This window comes from Lytechinus variegatus, chromosome 17, assembly GCF_018143015.1.
Source record: "Lytechinus variegatus isolate NC3 chromosome 17, Lvar_3.0, whole genome shotgun sequence".
NCBI classification, from domain to species: domain Eukaryota; kingdom Metazoa; phylum Echinodermata; class Echinoidea; order Temnopleuroida; family Toxopneustidae; genus Lytechinus; species Lytechinus variegatus.
Genome location: NC_054756.1, coordinates 10,521,542 through 10,549,212, shown reverse-complemented (window position 1 = coordinate 10,549,212; position 27,671 = coordinate 10,521,542). Strand labels below are relative to the sequence as shown.

General features: G+C 38.2%; 1 protein-coding gene across 1 annotated transcript; it reads right to left on the bottom strand.

Annotated features, from left to right (window-relative positions):
* Window positions 1–484: 484 nt before the first annotated feature.
* On the bottom strand, window positions 485–25,263 carry LOC121430497 (CUB and zona pellucida-like domain-containing protein 1). Its single transcript, XM_041627781.1, has 8 exons — window positions 25,179–25,263; window positions 17,769–18,026; window positions 13,878–14,147; window positions 12,680–12,867; window positions 9,708–9,867; window positions 3,247–3,469; window positions 1,335–1,434; window positions 485–681 (listed from the first exon to the last, which is right to left on the bottom strand). Exons 1-8 carry the CDS (start codon window positions 25,252–25,254, stop codon window positions 526–528), a joined length of 1,431 nt encoding a protein of 476 aa, XP_041483715.1. The 5' UTR covers window positions 25,255–25,263; the 3' UTR covers window positions 485–525.
* Window positions 25,264–27,671: the final 2,408 nt, after the last annotated feature.

The window sequence follows — 27,671 nt, the reverse complement described above, 5'->3', positions numbered from 1 at the left end:
TTCCTTTGACAATGCAAGTCGAGTCACAATGGAGAGCTAAGAGGCTTTTGCCGAAAGTTGGTGGACCGGGACTGCATCGGAATATCAGGGGCCTGTTGCATAAAACTCTTTACCTGAGAAAAGTCTGGTAAAAACGGAAAACTAAGGTTAGTCTGATTTCTGCCATTGACTTTTACACAAGGCAAAAACTCTGGAAAAAACAACCCGAGTTTTCTCAGGTAAAAACTTTTTATGCAACGGGCCCCTTGACTCTGGACAACATGATATTTGCAATTATTCGTCCGGTGCAAATCTTCGGATGGTCTACTGTACCAGTCCACCAACTTTCGACAATAGCCTCTCAGCTCTCATCATGCTCATCGTGATTTCAATTGAATTTTTAAAGAAATCGATGCGTTGTAGAGAATTTCCCCATAGTAAATGCGAAAAGTCCTTATGATGAATATATGAGGAAGGAATGAAATTTATGAAGGCATTACTTCTCCTTATTGAACCATCGTTGCATCTGTAGCCTACCCCATATTTCTACGGGCTAACGACGGATATACCATCACTTGAAACCTGATGTTCTCCAACCGTCATGGGGATTGGTGGAGCGCCGTCCCCCGGAAGGCATCCTTGCTTGCATCGGCTCTGCGGGTTACTAGCCACGCATGTCATTACAGAACAATGCACGTGGACCTGAAGTGAAGAAGAAAGGAAAATATACAAATTTCATCTCCTCATCCTTGTTATTACATTTAAGAGCAAAGTCACTCTCATTTATCGCGAGCATGATCCCAAGCAAACCCTTTCGGCCACTTCGATCATCCATCAAGAATTTTCTGTCAGTCCTCTCATATACATGCATGGTAAAATATCCTTCTGAGTTGTGGCTCATCTATCCTGGATCACACTTTCCATTAACTTAAAAGCCATTCCTTTACTTACTATCATCAATATCACTATGTCCAATATTATCATATTACAGTATTGAGAATTACCACCATTACCAATATCATCGAGCTCACCAAGCCATAACCTGACCATGGGCGGAAATCCCAGGGGGGGGGGGACGTGTCCCCCCTACTAAAATAGTACGGGGGACACAACATCAAATGTCCCCCCTACTATTTTGGGGCTTTGGTGATGCTAAGAAATATGTCACTAAAAATTGGAATAAAACGTGCGTTTTGGGACATTTTTTTTGCTTGCCAAATATATTATCATCGAATTGACCTTAAGTTTTAGGTAATAGCCTTTTTTTCTTTTTTTGTGCTTGTCAAATTTTCCAGACCTTTGTCCCCCTCTACCTTTTGGAAGAGATTTCCGCCCCTGAACCTGACAATACTTGCCTGTGTAGAATGCCCGAGGAATCGGAAAGCTTCAATAGAAAAACCTTCTTTTTGTTGATTCTCTAGAAGTGGATACTCTACTGTTTCATCAACAGCACATCTGTTGTAAGAAAAATACAGAATCCTCAGTTTGAAAATCAAACCAGCATCTCTGTGGACAATGTTTACTTTTTCAGTTTGCCTCTTGCAAAATGTAGACGAGTACAAGTAGGTAATTTTAAAAGAGTAATAATCAATAAAACTGTACGCAGATTACAGGTTTCGTAGAGACACTACCGCGCCACAGGCGTCGATCCGGGGGGGGGGGGGTGGCGATCGCCCCACCAATGAAAATATTGGGGGCAAACATCGTTTTGCCCCTCAAATAATTCCGCATGTGCAAATACTGAAATAAGATTGTAGTGTTACACAGAAATCAGCAAGCGAGACTGAGATACACTCATGATTCTTTATTTAAAATCGTGCTCAAAATGTCCGCTTTTCAGATTGGAATATGAAAATTTTCAGCTCGCGCTTCGCGCTCGCATCATTTCTGTAGCAAAAACCCTTACTTTTAATGATTAACTAGGTGTACAGAATGACCCGTTTTCAGTTTTAAGCCCAAAAAGAACTCCCGCTTCGATTTGCAATAATCTTTTGTTGGATCTTATTTTATTTATCTTGTTCTTTATTAAGAACGCAATATTTTCAGATTGAAATATCAATTTTTTCAGCTTGCGCTTCGCGCTCCCAGCTATTGTTTGGTTTTTAGATACCCATCTTAATCATTGGTACCAAAAATGCTTCGAATAAATTCCGGTCTCAGCTCGGTCTCGTCACTCGCATTATTTGTGTAGTGAGATATGTATTCTCCTCATGAGTAACTACAAACAGTCCTAAACAGGCACCTTTTTCATGTTATCAGGTCAGTATATCAACAATTTTCAGCTCGCGCTTCGCGCTCGCATTAATTTGCTGGTGAGATATGTGTCTCTATCTCACAAGTCACATATATATATATGTGTGTGTGTTGGTTTGTTTGTTTGTATTTGGAAAGTTGATTCATGATTTTTGGCCCCCCCCCCAATCTGAAAAATGGATCGACGCCCCTGCTACCATATGATAGGAAGTTGTCGCTCAACGATGGAAGGGGATTATAGAAAAGAGTCAATGCATTGTATAATGCTCTGTAAAATAAAGAAGTACATCGAAGAAGTTGGTGATGAAAACTGGTGAACCAAGACAGCAGTTTTGTGATTCTTGGTGAGCGACAAATTTGCCTATTTTCGTCAGCTATGAATCTAGGGTGGAACTGCTGTCCCGGTTCAACACTTTTCGAAAGATTTCTTAGATGTTCTTTGTCATGACGGGCATTGACGATACATCTACTTTGTCCTTGAATCCTTTGCACGAATTACGAATAATTGAAAGAATGGGGAGTGGGTGATCCAAGTCTGCTCCAAATGTTGCCATGGCCCTGGGAAGATTTGGCTAGGGGTGCTGCGTTTGTGAGTATGTTATACACCATAGGCGGCTGCACCCCATGGAAATCTTGATGGTATGCTAAAAAGTCTAAATTTGACCGAAATCAGGCTGATGAGGCTACAGTTACACAAACAAAACCATCCTCAAGCCGACCCTGATGACATGCCGTAGCAACAACGTAATACATTTGGTTTTTAAATGACCGGTTGCAGAAGGATAGTCGTTTGAACCAATCCGGAAGAGCGGATTTCTCTCTTCTTTTTCTCGATAAGAAGAAAATGCTATGCTTTGGAGCGGCTTTTTTTTTGTTCTTTTTCTCATAAGACAAAAAATCCAATGCCTTGGAACGCAAATTTGAGTGTAAATATGGGGGTCCCATTCGCGGCACATACCCACTATGCATATGCTGAGTGCCCCCCCCCTCCCCCGGGTCTGATCAAACCTTTACCCGTTCAGGATGAAAGTGTATCTCGTTGAACCATCCGGATTCGGATCAGGCTCCGGCGATGCCCAACAGGTATTAATAAAGAGGGAGAGGTCGGGAGACGGGTCGTGACGAAAAGACACCGCAAAGTAGAGAATCTGTCGTAGAGGAACCATTTCGGATGATGCCACCGATGTAAACCCCTTGCTATCGTACCTCTTCAAGGTCAAATCAAAGGAAGCCAACCCTAAATTAACAGGATAGAAAACAAAAACAAAGGTGTAAGAAACCCTTGGCGTTTGGCGGGATTATTGACACGTCCATGGACGTGTCAATAACCCCGACGTTCCATCCCTGACATAACAGCTCCGACCATGGAGCTATTAAACACATGCTCCGACCTATCAAATACAGGTATACAGTACACTCTCGCTTTATTGTAAAACTTCTAACCGAACTTATCGTTTAAACATGTGAATATATATTTCAAAAAATGAAATACATGTTTGGTTTTATTAGTTTAATCCTGTCAGAAATTAGAGGAGATGTTTGTTGCCCCAAACAAGCCTTTATATTCTGATCTTCAAAATATTTCAAATGATTGGAGGGACGAAGCATGATGGCTCTTTCCTCGCCCCTTCCATTTATAAGAAGGTTCCCGAGTCAATGCGGAAACAACAGCCACCTTTCGCAAACCTCAGGGACGGTAAAATTAAGGTCCCTTACAAAAAAAGTAAACGATTAATCATACACTTGATTTTAAGATTGATTGTACATTATAGTCAATAGAATCAAACGTAGAAAATTGCTCTACAATCATTGATAAGCTTTATGTTACAGGCCCTATAGCTAAGCTTTTCGTGTGCAAAATTCTTTCACGCGACACCTGCACCATACATGCATGTACATTACGACTGATGGTCATCATCGTATATACCCCCTGAGCCGGCGGCGAGCCTCTCCTATGGCAGCTGGCTGGAGATAATTCGAAATGCAGGGCCCACAATAGATTTGACATGGATAAGAAAGTGCTTTTTCAAACAAATCGAATGCATATTGATTGAGGAAAAACTTACTGAATTAAGGCTTAGATATAGATCATTACAGTCCATCGGATCGATATTGCATTTAATATTGTTTAATGTGCATTATTGGTGGATCACTGGCAAATTGATTCCAAAAAGGATCTTATTTGTCAGCCATTTGCGAGAACAAATGTCACTCTGACCTCCTTTCACATATCATGTATCACAGAGTGAAACAATTTACATAAAACTCTTTTCATGTTCAAAAGATTATCAAAAACATGCTTTCTTGACAGATTATAATTATTTTCCGTCAATATGTATTTCAAGTTGATGTATTTACATTCAAGTTGATGACCTACTCAGAATTTATGTTTAGTATGTGCATATGTGGGAGGATGTGGTTGTGTGTGTGTGTGTGTGTGTGTATATATGTGTGTTTTTGTAATAGTTTTCCATTCTTTACATAAAACCCTTTTCATGTTCAGAGAGGGCGCTGTTTAGCAGCTAGCACCATTTTTTTTATATTGCTCTGATCGACATGTTACTTTTCGCTTAAAATTTCATATTTTAGATCCGAATTGTGAACATTGGAATGAATTTTTATGTTTATTGGACAGTCTGGACTTGTTTGGGTAACTTTGATGTTTGTCCAGGTTTTTGTTTGGAACTTTTCATCATTTCCTATGTTAAGTCATACTACAAATGGCAAAGTACAGTGACATGGTATATGTACATGTATATACACGCCAACACACAAGCTGGACATACACGTTCAGAATCCTGCTTCTGACGGTTATCGCTACCATTGTCTTGTTAGCGATAATCATACCTGGGGACAATAGCCACCTCTCAGACAAAGGACTGCTTCGCTATTCTCGCGACGACTTTTTGACGTTACGTTCTCAACCGAAATGTCTTTTGCCACAAGAGGTGATTAGAAACATACATACGCTTGGTATTGCCCGGAGTAAGCGAGGATGTCGTGCTGGTAGGAAAACTCGATGTAAGATACAAATTATTGATCCTTATCCTCGAGAGCAACAAAATCAGCCCTTGAGAAGAAGCTTTCTCAGGTATGTTAACATTGATTCTGATCAATCTTCATCAACACTGCCTTCATTGTATCTGGTTAACGCAAGGTCACTGAAGAATAAATTTTATGAATTCACCATGCTAGTTCAACATTTTGACATTGACATTGTATGTGTGACTGAGACCTGGCTTAGCGAAAATGTTCCTCAGACCGCATTTAACATTCCAAACTACAGCTTGTTCTCTAAGAATAGAAAAACTAAGATAGGCGGTGGAGTTGCTATCTTCATCAGATCTTCGATGAACTCGGTTGGCGCAGAGGTTGATTTGCCGGAAGAGCATGAAGTTGTTTGGACACATGTCAGACCACAGAGGCTCCCGAGAAGCGTCTTTTCTACATGTATATATGTTGCATTGGTGTATTCACCTCCATGACCATGTTGATTCTTTGATCCAGTACCTGACAGTTGCTGCTGATGAAATCCTCTCTAGACACCCGTCGGCAGGCATCATGATCACGGGTGACTTCAACCGCGCAGACGTATCTCAACTCCTCGCTGGACACAGCCTGAAGCAGGTTGTGAATCGTCCAACGCGCGATCAATCTGTGTTAGACTTGATCATCACCAATGTAAAGAATTTGTACGGTGACGTACAGATTGTAGCACCGGTTCAACTGAGTGACCACGACGGAGTTATCTGGAGGCCGAAACAACGTCAGTCTCGAAAGAACGACTGCAGTCAGAAGACTGTAAGACCGATGCGACAATCCGATTTGCGTGACTTCGGCAGTTGGATAACGCATCATGATTGGAATAATGTCCGTGAGGAAATGGACGTCGTAGAGCATAAATGTGAAACGTTTTACAGTGAGCTGCATGCTGCCATCGACCTCCATTTCCCGACAAAGACAATTAAAATGCATATGACTGATAAACCATGGATGACACCAAGAATCAAAAAGCTTATAGCCAACGACAAATTGCTTTCCACAGTGGCTCTAGGACATGGCGCAGCCTCCGAAATAGAGTACACAGAGGACATGTTGGCAATCTCAAATGCCATAAATGATTACTTTTTAGTATCGGAAAGGACACTCTACCCCTTGACATCAATGGGATTCCTGCTTTTTAAACCAATTTCAGAGTCCACATTACCAACTGTACAACCATGGACAGTGTATAGAGAATTGTTCAAGACACCCGTTGGCAAGAGTGGTGGTCCTGATGGAATCTCTCCTAGGCTAACTGGAGAATTCGCAGTGGAACTCAGCTCTCCCCTTTGTGATATTTCAATGCGTCTTTTGCACAGGGAATCGTTCCAAGTTGTTGGAAAAAGTCGATAATTGTTCCACTTCCAAAGGAATCTCCACCTAACTTACAGAAGTTGCGTCCTGTTGCCTTGACCGACTTCTTCGCAAAGGTCCTGGAATTGTTTGCATCGAAAATGATCATGGCTGATATCTCTAAAAATATCGACCTACAGCAGTTTGGTAATCGCATTGGGTTGTCGACAAGCCATTATCTTCTGCAACTACTGGATTTTCTACAAGCAAATGCTGACAAGCCTGGGTCAGTCACGACGGTAGTGCTAACGGATTTCACCAAAGCCTTTGATTTGGTTGACCACAGCATTGCCATCACAAAATTGTACTCTATGGGCACACGTCCATCTTTGTTGCCATGGATATGCAGTTTTCTCAATGGGCGAACACAGCAAGTACGCTACAATGGTCAACTTTCTACGTCACTCAGAACTTCAGCTGGGGTTCCTCAGGGGACACGTTTGGGGCCGCCCTTGATATTTCTAGCAATCGTCAACGATGCTCTTCAGACATCTCACTGTTCTAGGTGGAAATATGTTGACGACGTAACTATTGCTGAAATACACAAGTTGAATGGTCCGACTACTTTAGAAACCACTTTGTCAGGATTTGTGGATTGGTGCATCGAATCAAATATGCGCCTCAACCCTGCCAAGTGCCAGGTCATGAGAGTCTCTTTCAGTCGCCGTCAGCTTCCACCCACTGAAGTTGCTATCAACGACGAGCTGATCCTGGAAAATGATAAAATCAAACTTCTTTGTGTAATCATCAGTAAATATCTGAAATGGACTGACCATGTCAAGTACATAACGTCGAAAGCTTCAAGAAAGCTGTACCTTCTACGAATGCTGAAACGATTCGCAATGCATCAACAGGATCTTGTCACAGTATTCATTTCCTACATAAGGCCAATACTGGAATATTGTTGTGTGGTGTGGCATTCTTCGTTAACTCTCGGTCAAAATCGCAAATCGAACAGATTAAAAAACGTGCCTTGCGATCAATTCTTGGACCAGAATACGAATCGTATCAACTTGCCCTTATCGTTTGTAACTTGGTATCTCTAAAGGACAGAAGAGGAGAGCTCTGTTTCAAGTTCGCAAAGTTGCTATCTCGCGACCATCGTGACTGGCTTCCGGAAAGACAGTCATTGCGTAGAAACTTGAGACATAGCGATAGAATCCGTGAAATCAAGTGCAGAACGGAACGATACAGAAAAAGTGCCTTGCCCTTCCTAGTGAGACTACTAAACAATAATTCAAAGTAATTAGTCACTGGATGAGTCGTATTAATGTGCAATATAAATGGATATGACACATGTTTCAATGAATTTGATAATTTAATAAGTTGTAATTATGCTTGTATTTTTTTTGAATATATATTATAAATCACTTTTCTGTACACCCATTCCCAATCCAATATCCTATTTTAGGTGACAACACTAATTCTCTTCAATTTACATTCAAATGCTCTTGGAAATTAAATTTACAGCCGTCTTATATTTTTCCATTCTTTCTTTTAAAGTACACTACCAGTCGCACTTCTTTGGGGCCTGTTTGCCTGTTTCAGCCGGACAGCAATAGTGTCGGCCGTCGTTTTCTGGTTGGGGGAGGTACACAGGTGTCGGGAAGGTGTGACTGGTACTGAATGTAAAGTGTATGTGCAATATAAATGAAAAGGTAACATTTTCGATGAATTTAATCATTTAGTAATTTGTAGATATCATTTTTTTGTAATAATTATATATGATAAATCAATTTTCTGTATATATCCAGTTTTAATCCAACTTTCAATTCTAATTGGTATCCAGTCTCATTTCAATTCGCATGTAAAACTCTTATTTTGATATGGAAATGAAATGTACAACCGATTTCTAAATTTATATCCATCCGCTTTAATTTTGAGGTAATTTCGAGTTTATAATGATTCTTCACCATGTATCCCAATCAAACCTAAATTTTTCTTAATATAAACTTCTTTCATAAATTTGGATGTACATTTGAGTTTTTAAAGTTTTTAAATTGTTGATGCATTATTTTCATATTTGTTTGAATTCAACTAATTATGTTAAATCACTAGAATTTTTTGAGAATACAAGGCTACTCAATTATGCACTCCGTGAAACCTTTATTTTTGCAATTTTTCAATAACTTTCTACACGATACTCAATTTTTTTCAATTTATTTCTGAAAACACTATTCTTCATACCAACAATTTCAACTTCAAGTAAGACTATATATAAGTTCATATGCATTGGTTTATCATGTCTCCAAATTTTACTGGAATATTAATTGGTTATTGGACATTTCTTTCAAAAAATATTACTTTCAATGTTGCGGTTATGATTTACGTCAAATATTTCATTTTTTATGTTTATATATTATGTTTTTACTTTGTAAATCTTTCTCAATTCAGCCACTGGCTGCGATGAAATTATAATAAAACCTTCAATTCTATTCTATCTTTTAGCATTTTAACCTTATTATATATATTTTTTCTCTTCTTTTGTATCTTGTAGATTAGTATATCCTGTTTTATGTTAATAATCGTAAGTTTTCCAGGGCCCTACTCACAAGCTTTGCCTTTAAGGGGTTCTAAAACCAATTCGTCTATGCTATAATCTAATTCATGTATATTTATGTACTCATTTACGTTGCATGTATATCTATTTTTGATTACAATTATTAATAATAATACTTGCTTATATAGCGCTTAATACTTACTTTGTCAGAAGTCTCTAAGCGCTCTACAGTATAAGCAGCATAATTACCCTTGCTTTACCAGTGCAGCTGTTACGCGCAATGCGTTTCAAGGAATAAATTCCTGCCAGGTACCCATTTACCTCACCTGGGTTGAGTGCAGCACATTGTGGATCAATTTCTTGCTGAAAGAAATTACGCCATGGTTGGGATTCGAACCCACGACCCTCTGTTTCAGAGTCCAGAGACTAATCCACTGGGCCACAACGCTCCACACTTATTATGATTATGATGTAATTTTTTTTGGTTTCGAATAAATAAACTTGAACTTGAACTTATTAATAAAATACAATCAATGACAAAACACATGGGATTAGTCAATGTGCTCCTCCTTTAACGCACCTTTGATCGAAAAGAAGCTATCCCTTGTAACGTCAAAAGGAGTCCCATCAACAACCTGATCTTTGTTAAATACACACTGGAATGGAAGGTGGATGTTGGGGTCGTTCGCTCCAATTGAACCAGTAACTGCGTTGGAAAAGGTAATGTTGTCCCCCGATGACTAGAGAGAGAAACGAATAACAATAAAACATGATAATGATGATAATGATAATAGTAGTAATAATAATTATAATAATATTATCAAATTGCTACCAGAAAATCACTGGAGCTTTCCGATAGTCAAATTCTGTTTTTTTTCCATAAACTATAATAAAACAATATAAACAACCAGGCGCGCCGGAACACTTTCAGTTTTTTTTTTGGGGGGGGGGCAAAATCCCGAAGGGGGCACAATATTTTTGACAGCGTGAGATACCGAAGCGATCGAGCTGGAGAGGCTGTGGGACCCCCCCCCGTAAAGACTTTGTGTAAAAATGGAGTATAAAAGTTGCATTTCTAAGAGCATCCAAAAATAAATTTCTTGAGAATTAAGCAGTCTTGGAGTTTTTTGCTCCTTCTGTTTCCTCCCTTCTGACCCAGAATGGTGTTTCTTCATGATCAGGGTCCCCAGTTCCAGCAAATGACGAGCCTTATTGCAAACGAAATTGTTTCAAACCAATGTAATATAGGCCTTTTAAAGACTTTAGACAAAAGATGACCGTACGCAGCCGGGGGCCGCCGATCGAGAGGGCAAAATTTACCAAAAGTGTGAACGAAATCCTTCAATTTTATTCTAGAAAATGCAAAAGCTCCCCATCTCAAACCCCCTCGCTCTTAAGTTTCTTCGAAAATTTAGGTCTTGCAGCCCCACCCACTTCCGGATTGCTTTTTTTTTTATTTTTGCAAACGTCCATGAATAAAAAAAGCTGGGATGAACCAGAGAACATAGCTGCCATCTCGATTTGATTAGTAACAGGTAGTGGGAAGAAGTTTTGGAATCTAAAATACATAAGTGCTATATCATTATGAGCTGAAATGGTATCAGACAAAACGCCTTCCAATCATGGCAATGAAAAGGAATAGAGGAAAATACAGGGCTGTCAAAATATCTTAAGATATTTTTGTTATAGTAGAGCAGTACTGTAATGCTTATTTGTTCTTTTATATTCTTTATTTACATTTTTATTCATATCTCGGATAATATGAGTCCGGTCAAGAAGACACTTTCACAGATGATTTATTTTTTTCATGTCTAAACATTATCTCAAAGTTGCTTTCGAGTGGGATTCACCATTTTCACAAATTATAAATTATAATCCTCTACACATGATTATTCTGTGTGTAATTTTCTGATAACATGTCTATATTGAATTGAAATGACCTTGATATTTTCTTTAGGGCACTGACTTATCACTGTATTAACTCAATTTATATTTAGTTGAAAATAAAATATTTGAAACAAGTTTCTCGAGATGTTATGGTTTCTGGGCTTGACAGCTATGACATATGGAGGCGCGATAGCTCAGTCGGTAGAGCGGGGAATTCGTATTCCGGTGACCCGGGTTCGATTCCCACTTGGTGCGCTAGTGCCCTTTGGTAAGGCAAGGCATTAATCCTCAGTACCAGGTCCTTCGGAGAGGACCTTAACCCGTCGTTCCTCTGGTTGCTTGCTTACAAACATTCATGCTTTCTTAGCAATCAGGTTAAAAAATCACCACCAATTAATCAATCACCAATCACATAGTTCCATATGTTGCTCGAGTAACTAGTGTTCACGCGCGTTAGTGATATCATGGACCTATTATCGGGTCCAGTTTGAGCGTTTCTGGGCGACCGCGCGTTTGTTAGACGACACAGCCAGCATCATAGAGTTATAAACCTAATCACTGGTGGACCACTATTTGCCATTCGCTTTTAGTCTGAAATGTATTCATTAAAAGGTTAAACGTTTCAATTGTAATAAGATGGAAAAGGGGCTTATCAAAGGTATGTTTCACAGAGGAACTGTTCGTCAAAAGTCGCGAGGCTTACTATGATAATGTATTTGCCCCGTCAGGGGCAAAGATTTTTATTTTTGACAATGGAAATGACAATTTTCAGGCAGAAAAGTGCCTTCGTTTACTTTTGTCCATCAATAACTTATCATTTTTCTACTTTCAGGGGGGCACATTGGGAGGGGGGGGGGGCAAAATCTCGTTTTGCCCCCCCAAAATTTTATTTGGGGGGGCAAGTGCCCCCCCTGCCCCCCCGCTTCCGGCGCCCTTGTAAACAACAACATAAAGTAAACGAAACCGCACAACCAAAAACAACAAAAAATGTGACACGATCAATATGGAAAAATGTGTGTGGAATAAATAATAAATAAGAGATACACGGCCGTACATGTAGAATTTTGTGTATTGTAAGCTAATGGTCATGTAAAAAATATTAGTATCGATGTTGAGGGATTTGCTAAGTTTGATATGATTAATCAGTGTATGTCTTATTTGTAAGGCAATGCATGGCGAATGGGCGAATGCATATTAAATAATTTATTATTAATATGTTTCCGATTTTGCTTTAATCATGCATAATTGACAATCAATTGCATGCTAGAAAGTATTTATAAACCCAGTGGGGGAGGGGGAGGAGGGTCATATAGCTGTTCGTTTTGCACGACAGGAACATGGTCTGTGCTTAGTCAGCTTCATAGGGATAAATCATTCATATCTCAGTCACATTTCCCCTACGGCGCGCCTTACGGCGAGTCGGAACCAGCCGTTGCAACATTTTGTAAGCTACAAAATAGGTGGTTTGAATAAAACTTAATAAAACGGCCGTTTTAGACTCGCCGTATCGGCCGCAGTAGGGGAAATGTGACCGACGTATATTAGCAAAAGCAAGGGTCACTAGTCATGCGTAAAAATCTTTCGTTAGGTTACGACCATTTTGTTGCATATCCCTGATTTTATGAAACATCCATCGGGATCGATGGCACCTAGCCATGGATTTACCTCTGAGGTGGTTCCACAAGCGTCGTATGCAGTCGAAAGATGTATTATCCCATCAGTATCCATAGAGCTTTTACAATCATTGGGAGAATTATCAAGGAAATGAAGAGAGAAGGGATCGACTCCATCTTTCAGAAGACTGGAAGGGATTTCGACTGACAATTTTCTGACGTCACAATTTACCACTACTCCTGCAAGAAAAAAAAATACACATAATATCTTACCACTTCAAGATAATGAAATGCCTTTTCTGGTCAAGTCTGTTTGAAGTATCGAAGAATGAAGATAAGATTAATCATTATAATGATTTTAATATTAGCCGTTCATAGAAAAGAGTTATGTCACCAAGTTTGGAAAATAATTGCCTTGCTACATGAGTGTCAACAGAAACAAATGAAAATAGTTTCACACAAATACATTCACGTATTTTTTTCACAGGAGAAAAATACTATTTCATACAAAAGGAATCAACAAGGTGCTATCAGATAATTCGTTTTCATGTTTAAACAATTTAAATGAATATCTCAAAACGTGGAAACAAAGGATGTTTTAAAACAAATTGTTTTTGTTATCAAGCCAAATATGAAAAATCGAAATGACAAAAGGTGTTACATTTCTTAATTCAATAACATAGAGAAAAAAATTAAAAAAGAAGAAGGGTTCAATCAATCATTTTTCTACCATAATGATGATTTCATGGCAAGCGGAGACACTATATAATCATATCCTTTGAATTATTACCATCTACTGTTTTGAAATTAAACAACCATAGACCGACTGATATATAAACGAAACGGGATGGATATAAGAGCACAGTAAAGATAATGGTGGCAATGTTCAATAATTTTTGCCCTTACAACCGCCCATAGGAAATTACCCGAAGCTTGTATAGAACTCATCCCGACTTTTATAACGAGCAATAATTAAGGTGACTTTAAGAATTCTGAGTTCGGGGAGAGTTTCCACAACAATGGTCATGCAACAAGTTGACAAATCTGACAGCTGTGGATTGGCTGTAAAGTACAGTTCCTTTGGTAACTGGACTTGTCGATTATGACATCCGACATTCAAGTCTTTTCACATGCTTCATGAAACGTTCCTAGATATCAGCGATGCATTCAGGAGACCAGACTCCCGAAAACGATTTAATTGAGGGTACAAGAGAATACTCAGGTGATATAGCGCTGCCTGTGGTTCTTACCTTCAATGTTGTAGAATCCTGTGCATGTCCTCGATAACACGTCATCAGAGATAACGACAACGACCTCGTGTCTCCCCGGAGTAACATGGCTCCCTACAGGCAGACCATCAATGGATGCCTCAACGTTCACGTTTCCGTGAAACCGGTACATAGGGAGGAACCTGATGACGTCATCAGCTCCGAAATTTGGATCAAAGGTAAGCGCTGTCTCCCCCAGACCTAGGGTAACATTCCGATCTAAGTCAGGGCAGGTGACAGGCAAGCGTTTGACTGTCCATCAATAAAGAAAATTGATTTAGAAGGCCTGTTAGAATGACATTTCACGGTTGAGTTTGTTTCCCAGTAGACCTTATGCATTGGCGTCATATATCGCCACCATCTTAGAGGTTGATCCCATTGCCTTGCATGCTTTTGTGATCTGCAGCTGGCGCATCCCTGACACTGCACTCCATCTACGTGTATTCCGACGTATATCCTCTGAGGGAGGGCGCCATGACATCAAATGCGTAAGGTCTATAAATGAGGGCCTATGATGGATCAAGTTAGCGACTATCATGACTATTATAACTTTGAAGTCTTAGATTAATTTGATGATTTTAACTTATTTTGATTTACACCATTCTACCATGTATGAATAACGAGACGAGACAATGTAATATCTCTTCATTTGATATCGAATTCTCTATATTCTATTGATCTCAGTCGACAGACCAACCATTTGTGTATTCATTTATCAACTTGGAACTTGTGCTTTATATAGATTTCATGTCTTATTTGCTCTGACGCGCTTTAGCATCTTGTAATTAAGATACAAATTCATTTATATAAAATATATGAATCTACTTTTATTATTCTCAATTGATTTGTTCAATTACCTGAATGTAATTTAAAGAACAAAGAGGTATGGCGATATTATGAAAAAAAGGTAATTGCAGAAATTTTGTCTTAAAATAATTTTTTACATTTCACTACACAATATACCTCCAAACGAGAAAAATCAAATATTTGTTAATTAAATGTACCTTAATAATTATGATGGCAGTTTTTCAAGGTCCAGATATTCAGTGCACCATAAGGTCTATGAAGTAGTCACAGGTTTGCATCCTAACAAAACAGTATTTACCTTCAGTCTGTTTGGATAAATGTTATGGCTGACTGAAAGGACTGATTCGTCACTATCATATAGATTTAAATTTATCTAGTTGATAAACAGTATTTTATATATATATACAGTGCGTATAAAAAAACGGAAAGATTTGAAAAGTCTATAAAATTAATGCTTCAAATTACTATCTCTGTATTTTGGTGTCAATAGGTGCTCTGAAGTCTTATCCTTCAAATGCCATCAAAATAATTAAGTTTCGTTCATGCTTGAGCGAACATGCAATGTTTTTGTCTGGGGTTAAAAAGGATGCTTCCGTCAATATGGCATGAAATGATAATATGTTGGTTGGACTTCTTGCTGCTAATCAGCAGACTTCCTCTTAACCTTTTCATTATCTTTGCCATAATTTTCGAATTGCAGCGGTCAAAATTCATTTCCAAATATACTTATTTGCTTGAATTGTTCTGTTCTTCCTTTTGACTATGTTCTCTTCTAGCTATGAATATTCCTTCTTTCGGCTCGAACATTTTTTCAAACCGAAGTATGGGAGAGCGTGTATTTTTTTTTCAAATCCTTTGTGTGCTACAAAGGTTATGGTCCTTTGAACAGTGGCATACTGATGGGTGGGGGCTTGGGGTGCCCCCCCAAAAAAAAATCATGACCAAGAAAAAACAGTGGAAAGGAAAATAACAGAAAACATAGAAAGCGAAATATGATATCATTTTCTGAATATTATGTCAAAATCACGAAATTTTATATTTTAATAAAAAGTGGAAATTTTTGCTTGATGGCTTCACAACTTTTTAATACATTTTACCCGATCTGCCATATCTTGCTCCTTCAAAATTGACTCAATTTACCACTGCCGTTGCAAGACATTAATCCTTTCCTGTTTGTCCTATCAAGCATAAACTTGGTGAAGGATTCCAAAACCCCTTGAAAATAGGATTCATATCTGTCATAGGTACTATAACATAATTTGTTTCTCATAATGAAAGGATTTGAATAACTACAAATTCTCCCAATTAATAATGCAAATCTTCGTACTTGAGTTGACGAAAAGTCTTCTTTTCTTACTTATGACGGAAAATTCAAAAGTAAGAGAAGTTTAAATGAAAAATGAAACAATTCAGGTAAATAAATATATTTGTAAACCAGATTTGACAGCATAATTCGAACATTATGGCAGAGACAATGAAAAGATTAAGAGGTTGTCTGCTGATTAGCCAAAAGTCTAATCATCAGATTTCTCATTTCTGCCGTTTTGGCACAAGCCTCTTTTTGAACCCCCGACAAAAACGTCCCATGTTCGCTCAAGCATGAACAAAATGTATTTTTTAATGGCATTTCAAAGATAACATCTCAGAGCATCTATTAACATAAAAATATAGATATAATGATTTGAAAGTTTGTATAGACTTTTCAAAACTGTCCCGTTTTTTTTTTATACGCACTGTGTGTGTGCATATATATATATATATATATATATATATATATATATATGTATAATATACCTTTTATATAACTTAATTTCTACATAAAGTGTAAGAACTGGGGTGTTCATATACTGACACCTGTGGGTGTCCTTAGAGGACGGCCACATCTAAAGTGTCAAAATAACACTTAAAGATTTGATCATAACACCAAAGAGTGTTTAAGTAACTATCATATGAGACCAGCGCGGTCAAATATTATTGCCGCTTAGTACTAATTATCATTTGCTGTGTGACGAAGGGCAAGTAAGCTGACAAAATTTAAACTAATTTAAACGAATGAATAAGTTTCTTTTCCTGCTCTATCCAGAATCAGTGCACTCTAAAAAAAAGGTTTCCACAATATTTTGTATATGTTATGCAATGTTGCGTTGAAATAGCCCAATATGCATGATATGGGGTAAAAAAAACACCCAGGAAACATGCATGTTCCTTTTTACCAATATTGGGTAAGATTTCAGTCAGTGTTTTAGAGTGTGGTGTAGGCATATTCAGGAAAGTTGGCAGCCGTTGCAAGCCATTAACGTGCTAAAGAAAAAACTGATGCACCACAGATTCTAGGACATGGAAAATGTATTTTAAAATGCCCTTCATGACAAGCACAACGAAGAGGTCTGTGTCGCGATTTGGTGAACACAAACAGCAGTGTCTCCCTGGACTAAGGACAAACGACATATTTGCCATTTTCCGTCAGCTCCAGAACTTGGGAAGAAACTCCTGTACCGGCTCACCATTTTTTGTCACACTCCCCCAGTGGTTTCATTGTCATTTCACTTGCATTTTCAGTACGTTTAATGCGTTCTTATATCCGTCCCACGCTTTGCAGTTGCGAAAACACCGTAATGTCATTAAACAATACCTAATTGTAAAAGCGCCTTTGGGGGAAAAAATGCTAAAGGCGATAAATGAGCGGAAAGTTTTTTTTTAAGTACTCGCGAACGATGAGTGACCTCCGCGAACAATTAACGAAGCTCCGAACGTGTATGATTATAAGCTCACGTTTTTCACACTTTTGTCGCATAAAATACGAATGTTGTATTTGCCCGTTTATGCATTCGCATCGTTGCATCCTTGCAAAACCTCTGCAAGACGCTCATGAGCTCCGTAAAAAGACACTTAGTTTGTCTTCTTTGTCAGACATTGTGCCCTAATTTTTTTTGGATTATCAATATGACGATAGAGTAAAAACCATCCGGCATTGTGTAAAACCAACCATATTTTATTACTAATATGACATGTATTCCTTTTCTGTACGACCGGATTGCCATTGACTACAATTTCAATCATACTTACGGCTGTTCGTAACGTAAAACAGGCAGGTGGCCACGTTGTCAAAGATATCTCTTGCAAACATTGTAACAGGGGTATTTCCAGGAGGAAATAAGACTCCTTTAAACCCAGTGGTTATATTGTACGATATCCCACTCGGGTCGGCGTTTTCGTCCATATATGTATACGTATCATCCAAGGTGAGGCTAAAGAAGGTATTAGGAAAGGCTTCATCAAGAGTAACATTAGAGCATGTCACAACTGGAGGATCGCTGTCGATATCTATCCAACATCAGAGAAGGATTAAAAAAGAGATGTATACAATAAAATGAAGGGATATACCGCCTCAGGGAAAAAAATGGATATACACCCTTACACCAACATTGGTTCGTAATCCATATGAAATGGACATTATATATAATTATATGTATTTGTAAATACGTGTATATATATATATATATATATGTGTGTATAGTCCTGCATACATAACATGTACCATTTGGAAAATTCGTTATTTCTGTTTGCAGCTAATTATTTATGAAAATTATGCTATAATTTGATAATTATTGTTTGGCCCTTAATATGACATTACAGTCAATTTCTTTGTACTTTATTGTTCATTGAATTTTTCTTAATGTTCCTCTTGTATTTTTTGCCATTTCCTTTGTACATGTTTGTTACGAGATCTTTCAAAAACTACTTATCAATTGCAGGCAAATATTAAGCTTCAATGACTGAAATATCTTTTTAAGGCTATTTACGATTTTGCGGTACCAAACACTTATTTATTGAATTATCTGATTAACTGTTTTTGCCAAACTGTTTATTGCGCTCTTGAACAAAGACACACATCCCCCACACCCACACCTGTAAAAAAGGTAATGTGTGCGTGCGCAAGTTACCAAAGTCAATTTACCCGTAATAAGAAAAAAAAGAGTTTAGAAATTAAAAAACTTGTAATTATACTGAATTAGATATATTCAAAAGTTTTATATCCTTTATAAATAGATAGTATTAATAATCAATTAAACGTATGATTTATTCAATGTAGTTTATCATTCGGATATAAGCATCAGTGCATTGTTAACATCCTTGTAGCAAAATTATAGCTTTGATTTATCTCTATCAGAACTGGAATCATCGCATTTAACCAAAGAACAATTTGTAATAAAGGCAAGGGGCCAGTATTACCGGATCACTTACTCATTTTCTTGGTCATTACCGATTTACTTATTTGGCGACGATACATTTCACGGGTCAACCTTCAAAGTAATCCTTGGAAGATACTTTGCCAAACGATACTGAATGCAGAATAGGAAATTATCAAATAATGGGGCTTGACACAAATTACCTCCACGATGATAAACATGGGCGAGAACAAGAGAGTCTCCAGCCAAGTCAATGCCCAATGCAGGGCAAATGTTCACACTACGTCCTATGATCATGATGATTTGAAAGGGCTAGGGATGCCTGGTGAAGGTAAACCAGCAAAAAGACAGTTTCAGAAATTCAGTCTAGAGGTTATCAGGGCGTGGATGATATTTTCTGCAGCACCTCATGTAAGACAATGTCTGATCTCAGCAATCCTGTGGAGCTGGGTAGTATGGAGACTGGCAGACATGGATGTGTGTTTCTCCATGCTCATTGTTCTATCAAAGACTACGCCAAGATTTCTAGCCTTTCATACTGGAGATTTATCTTCCTCACCTATCAAGACTGGAGTTGTAGTCATAATTGTTACCAAGATATGGAGATGGCATGCTCTTTTTTCCCGTTAAGCTTCAGGAAGTTGACCTTCATCCAACATCGAATCCCTTCACTGGCAGCACCAAGAACAGCAGCTGCACGAACTTCTGCATGTCCAACTTTTGACTCAAAAGTAAGGTATACAGTTGGATGTCATCAGTATAGAAATGTACACCAAGACCATGTCGCCAAATTATAGGGCCAAGATGGGCGATGTACAGTTTGAAGAGCAAGGGACCAAGGATAGTCTCCTGCGGAACTCAATAGCGAAGGGTAGTCACAGGAGACTGTATGCCAGTGATGAAAAAAGCTTGTCTGTTGGCAAGGTAAGAAAGAGCAGAGCCATCGGAGTGGAGAACCATCAGTTTCAAAATAAACTCTCAGTCTCTCGAGAAGAATGACGTACATGATCAATTGTATAAAAACCTACTGACAATTAAAATAACTTACGAAACCGCATTCTCTTATAGAAAGAGATCTCCTGGCTCTACAATTGAAGAAATTCCACGCCTAGACTGTGATATCTCAGACTTTTTAATACAGCATATCAAAGTTGAGGAAGCTATCTGATACTGTTGGGTTGACTAACGGTCAAAAGAAGTGGATTGATAATCACCCACAGTAACACCATACATGTTGGGAACCCACCATGATCATCCTCTGAAAGATATCTTTGTTATCTTATGAAAATGTCAGCTCCATGACTTGCGGGAATATTTGAGGTTCGATAAATGGCCACGGGACATTACACATTAAATTGACTGTGGTTTCGGGAAGGCGCACTCCAAGAATTTTAACACCTCCAGCAGATTCTCTGTTAAGACTTAAGTTAGGTTTTCTCTATCGATCTGTGACATGAGAATCGAATTATCTCAAGAACACGTACACGATGACTTCGATGTGAACTGCCTTAACAGAATACTTTTTACTTAATTGATTTCATTAAAACAATAAGAGATGATTTTCATCTACCAGCCCTACTAATCAATCCATCTAGTGGAACATCCAATCGAGGATAACTTTACATTTATCATTCAAGACCCCGAAGGTAAGGGTATATCAAGCTAGAGGAAGCTGGTTATACCTCTACAATGCTGTAAGTTGGATGAAGCGGCAGTCCTTGAGAGGACAGGAGCATTGCTGCATTTGTAAAGAAGTTTATGGAGATATGTAATCCGTTAATGAAGTCCAATGATCAAAATTTGTTGTTAGAAGTATTTTACATGAAGTAAATTTTTCGATGTGACACTTTAGAACATCACAATCTGGCTTTTAAAAGGTCTAATTCATAGGCAAAATGAGAAATTAGCATAATGTTCAAACACAAAAGACACATGATCAGCAGATTGTTTGCACTTCACTTTGCCCCCCCCCCAAAAAAAAATAAATCACAAAACACACTCACACACACATGTATATGTATGTATATATATATATATATATATATATATATATATAGTAAAGAAATGGATGAAGAGAACAATGGTAGGCGTTGCTTAAATCAAGGTTCCCCAGAGCTATCTACCCTTTGGAAAAATTGGTGATGCCGAAAAAATGTCTCTGCCGGGAATCGAACCCGGGCCCCCAGCTTTGAACGCCGGTGCCTTAACCACTAGACCACAGAGACGGTTAGTAGCTAGGGCGAGCCCGATCCGATTGACCGTCAGATAGACAGATTTTCGACACTATACCAATTATATATTCCTTTGTCGGGTGAAGGTGAGTTTTGAACAATGACAAAACTCACCTTCACCCGACAAAGGAATATATAATTGGGGAACCTTGATTTAAGCTACGCCTACCATTGTTCTCTTCATCCATTTCTTTACAATATTTAAATAAAAAAGAGTTGCCAAAAGATGTTGTACATGTATAACTTTACACACATATATATATATATATATATGAATTTTATATAGTGTAAAGAAATTGATGAAGAGAACAATGGTAGGCGTTGCTTAAATCAAGGTTCCCCAGAGCTATCTACCCTTTGGAAAAATTGTGATGCCGAAAAAATGTCTCTGCCGGGAATCGAACCCGGGCCCCCAGCTTTGAACGCCGGTGCCTTAACCACTAGACCACAGACATGACAGAGACAGTAAGTGGCTAGGCGAGCCTGATCCAATTGACCGTCAGATAGACAGATTTTCGACACCATACCAATTATAATTTCCTTTGTCGGGTGAAGTTAGGTTTTGAACAATGACCAGCCGCCATGCCTCAGCTGGATCAAAGCTATTGTTTTGATACAAAGCTAGTGCTTTGATACAGTACTCGTATGGGAGAAAGTATACAAATGTGTGTGAAGCTATACATGTACAACATTTTTTGGCAACTCTTTTATTTTAAATATTGTGTAAAGAAATTGATGAAGAGAACAATGGTAGGCGTAGCTTAAATCAAGGTTCCCCAGAGCTATCTACCCTTTGGAAAAATTGTGATGCCGAAAAAATGTCTCTGCCAGGAATCGAACCCAGGCCCCCAGCTTTGAACGCCGGTGCCTTAACCACTAGACCACAGAGACGGGTAAATGGCTAGGCGAGCCTGATCCAATTGACCGTCAGATAGACAGATTTTCGACACCATACCAATTATAATTTCCTTTGTCGGGTGAAGTTAGGTTTTGAACAATGACCAGCCGCCATGCCTCAGCTGGATCAAAGCTATTGTTTTGATACAAAGCTAGTGCTTTGATACAGTACACGTATGGGAGAAAGTATACAAATGTGTGTGAAGCTATACATGTACAACATTTTTGGCAACTCTTTTATTTTAAATATTGTGTAAAGAAATTGATGAAGAGAACAATGGTAGGCGTAGCTTAAATCAAGGTTCCCCAGAGCTATCTACCCTTTGGAAAAATTGTGATGCCGAAAAAATGTCTCTGCCGGGAATCGAACCCGGGCCCCCAGCTTTGAACGCCGGTGCCTTAACCACTAGACCACAGACATGACAGAGACAGTAAGTGGCTAGGCGAGCCTGATCCAATTGACCGTCAGATAGACAGATTTTCGACACCATACCAATTATAATTTCCTTTGTCGGGTGAAGTTAGGTTTTGAACAATGACCAGCCGCCATGCCTCAGCTGGATCAAAGCTATTGTTTTGATACAAAGCTAGTGCTTTGATACAGTACTCGTATGGGAGAAAGTATACAAATGTGTGTGAAGCTATACATGTACAACATCTTTGGCAACTCTTTTATTTTAAATATTGTGTAAAGAAATTGATGAAGAGAACAATGGTAGGCGTAGCTTAAATCAAGGTTCCCCAGAGCTATCTACCCTTTGGAAAAATTGTGATGCCGAAAAAATGTCTCTGCCAGGAATCGAACCCAGGCCCCCAGCTTTGAACGCCGGTGCCTTAACCACTAGACCACAGACATGACAGAGACAGTAAGTGGCTAGGCGAGCCTGATCCAATTGACCGTCAGATAGACAGATTTTCGACACCATACCAATTATAATTTCCTTTGTCGGGTGAAGTTAGGTTTTGAACAATGACCAGCCGCCATGCCTCAGCTGGATCAAAGCTATTGTTTTGATACAAAGCTAGTGCTTTGATACAGTACACGTATGGGAGAAAGTATACAAATGTGTGTGAAGCTATACATGTACAACATTTTTGGCAACTCTTTTATTTTAAATATTGTGTAAAGAAATTGATGAAGAGAACAATGGTAGGCGTAGCTTAAATCAAGGTTCCCCAGAGCTATCTACCCTTTGGAAAAATTGTGATGCCGAAAAAATGTCTCTGCCAGGAATCGAACCCGGGCCCCCAGCTTTGAACGCCGGTGCCTTAACCACTAGACCACAGAGACGGGTAAATGGCTAGGCGAGCCTGATCCAATTGACCATCAGATAGACAGATTTTCGACACCATACCAATTATAATTTCCTTTGTCGGGTGAAGTTATATAGGTTTTGAACAATGACCAGCCGCCATGCCTCAGCTGGATCAAAGCTATTGCTTTGATACAGTACACGTATGGGAGAAAGTATACAAATGTGTGTGAAGCTATGTGAAGTAGTTATGTTTCCCGCCCAACAAAATCGGATTATATATATATATATATATATATATATATACATGATATATATATACATATATATATATATATAATCAGATTTTGTTGGGCGGGAAACATAACTACTCTAAATGATATAAAATGCAACTAATCGGTTATAATGAGAAAGGAATGGAGAATTACGTAGTATTTTCATGATTTAAATTTAATAATTCATCATCTAAACTTCCAAATATGAATGACTTGATTATTTTAATAATTCTAAAAATCATTTTATTATTGAAATTGAAGCAATCGATAAACAGCTTCGCTTTGAATACAGACAGCTTCATGAAATTTCATTGGATCATCTCCAGTGTGCTTTTAATGGGGAAGGCCCTCCTTGAAAGCATTTTCCTTTGTATGCAGATGTGAGTGTGGGTGTGGGTGCATGTGTGTATGCCCATGGATATATACGAATTAAAGAATAAAAAAATTGATAACATAATTAAATCATTGAAGCTAATTATTTTATGTCTTTGATAATCAAAACTTTTATAGATCCCATAAGAAAACAGGTAACAAAACAAATGGTACCAAATACAAAGAAAAACATAAGAAACGATAAAATACATTGTCACTGACTATTTCATTACATTATATTATATTATAACGGCCGTACAATTATTCATAATGCTGCAAATGTTATTTGTACCAAAAAATTATTAACATTTTATCAAATTGTAGCACAATATTCCAATTATGATGAATTTGCATAATTGACTAGCCGCAAACACAAAATATGTTCCCCAATGGTACGCGTTACATATGCAGGATTTTGCAATATCCATGTCCGTGAAAGCGAATATAGCTAAGAGCATTGTGGAAATGCTATTCTGAATGGTCAATTTGGCAGCCATTTTGTTAATTAGGTTAATTAGGTGATCAAAACATGCCTCAGCTTGGGGACCGGTCTGATCAGATTCAGCATATTTGAATTGTGGAGCGTTGTGGCCCAGTGGATTAGTCTTCGAACTATGAAACATAGGGTTGTGGGGTCGAATCCCAGCCATGGCGTAATTTCCTTCAGCAAGAAACTGATCCACAATGTGCTTCACTCAACCCAGGTGAGGTAAATGGGTACCGGTAGGAAGTAATTCCTTAAAAAGCTGTGTGCGCTATGAACGCCTATAGCTTAGCTGGGTAATATAGGAGCGCCTTGAGCACCTAACAAGGTGGATATGTGCGCGATATGAATACCCTATATTATTATTATTATATTAAAATAGTCTGGTTCCCAAATCTTAACCCAAAATGCTTCTAGAAGTTTATATAGGCTTCTTTTTCCAGAATGGCTCTTGTCTATAACACAACGCATATAGATTTAGATAGACTGGATGATTCCATTATGAAAATAATCATAGAAGGGATCTGACAAGGATTAGGACATTAATATCTCTTCACTCTCAATTTGACATTTTTGTATTTCAAAAACCAATCATACACAATGCGTTTCCAAATGATATTTCAATCATTTCATGGATCACTGAAAGACCGTAAATATAATTTTCCTTCAAATCTAAACAAAAGTTTACGTCTATTAGTTCTCTGTGGATTCATGAGTGATATTGTTGTCCCCGAAACACTTTTGCAATATTCAAAGTAATTTGGTGTTTCTTACCTAAATTATCGCCAAGAATGTCATGCCATGTCGCTATGAATACATAACACAAAAACCAAACTCGTAGCTCTGCCATAGCGGAATGTATGGCGCCACAAGCGTTGTATCCAAATTCCTGTATATAGGCTCTACTGATATTTACACAATCGTCATTTAAACATGCTAAAAGTTCAATGATGCTGGAATCACGGCATTCAACCACCGAGCGACCATATGGATTTCACACCTGCATACAGACGGCCTTCGACTGATGTAAACAATGATGAGTTGAAAATCTATTTTCCCTGGATTGGGGTATATCAAGTAGAATACACCCTGCATAAATCTGACAAGATATCTTTGAGAGATTATTATTTTGACAGATATCAACAAAATAATACAAAACGGGTAAAAAATGTTAGCGAAACGTAAATTGGGGATAAGCAGTTGGCATTATGGTCCAGAGTATGTTCGTGATAATATCATGAATATAATATAGGCCTAATTACACTGCCACGTAGGATAGTTTGTGTATTACGCAAGTTTGTATCATTGCGACTTTTTGTTGTGAACTGAAAATGAAACCCATCCTATTGTTTAAAGTCACCGTGAACAGACTTTTTAAAGTTTTCATTTTGAAAAATATCCTCGATTCATGATAAATACAGCAGTAAAAACATGATAAATAAATAAGAACATGGTAAAGTGAACTGAACCAGTCGGTCATCTGGGTCCCGTCTTACAAAGAGTTACGATTGATCTGATCACCCTTATCTAGATGGAAATCCATGAATGTCATTTTTTTCTACAGGACTTTGGCACAATGTACCTTGTAAACAAAGAGAAACACACTGAATTTTTCAAGAAAACAATGAATGTGTAAAGATACATCAGATCTACGAAATATTTTGAACAAATATACATTATAGATTTTCGACGTTGCTGGCTTTCCATAGTCATGATAGTTATGGTTGATCTGATCAATCACGACCCTTTGTTGGCGGGACCTTGAACTCAAAATGGAATTAAATTATTTATCACTACCGTACAACTTTGACAAATGGACAAGAACCATCAATAAGCCCAAGTACCCAACCATGCCCCCTACACTAGTAGGCGACAAAGCCAAAACCAACCAGGTATCCTAGCATGCTGTTTCAATGAACTAACCCAACATGCGAGTGAACACAACACAATCTGTGTATCCTGCATCACCAAACATTGCGTGTTTCTATTTCACTGTCACGTTGAAAATATGCTTTGCATCGCCTTTTACGTCTATGGTCGATTATAACACGCAAGTCCTACGCACACGCGCATCATAACGCACATACATTCCCACTCACACCATCTAAAACCTAAACATACAATAACTTTTACACCCCAAAGTACACACACACACCCTCACACACACCGGAATAAACATTACGATGAAATCATTTGTAAACAGCTGATATTGATTCGAAAGAAGCAAAGGTGTTAGAGTTGGATGAGACAGTAATTTTTTAATGCAAAATAAAATAAGGGGGAGGGATGGAATGGGGAGTGAGAACAGATCTCATATCCAACATCAGCGATTAAACAATTAGGAACGATTTTGAAAATTTGGTTGTTGAAGATAAACACCATTTAAAAAACTACTGGAGCCCGTTGCAGAAAGAGTTGCAATAAATCGCAACTCTAAAAATCATGCGCAACTAGATTTTCAACCGATCAACAGAGAGCATTTGGGACTTGCGATTGATATTTTGACTTGCGTTTAAACGCAACTCTTTCTGCAACGGGCCCCAGGACTGCTTTCTTATACAGCGAGGAACTAGGAGTATAAACTTGCAGTTACATTTGGTGACGTCACAGACAAACAGCACCATCACGTCGTGTGGCATTAATTTTCCAAAATACCACTAAAAATGAAAGTGATTATATGTGTGCGGTATATCATATCCCCTCCTACACGAAAATATTTATATTCCGCATATCCATTGATAAAAGGTAATTAAAGAATTTTCATTACATGATAGATGAGAAAGTTGCTCGCATGGCCTCACGTCACAAAAAAAATGATTCACGACTAAGCAAACCTTCTTTATTTCTTTATTTTTTGTCTGCGTTTATTATAGCCAACTTATTGTTAGGTTGAACTTCCCCTCTTAATTTCAAATTGCTTCATCGGGGTCAGGTTCATAGTTTTCATTGTATAACACTCACATCCATCATGTCGATGATCATCAATTATTACAAGGAGCTAGGTTCCAGGGGCCCGTAACACAAAGCTTAGCTGGCAATAATCATAGAAGAATATCTTTACGAATGAGCGCATTGACCACATTGCACAATCAATCGTACGATCAATCGCTTATCTTTGTGTTACGAGACCCAGGTTATCATGTCACGGCACCCCTACTATTCTCAAACTTTCAATTTGAAAACAAAATATACCACTGAATCTACTATTAAATGTGGTTCTCATGCACATGTTTAAATATCTGGGCAATCTTTGAATATTGAGTTTTG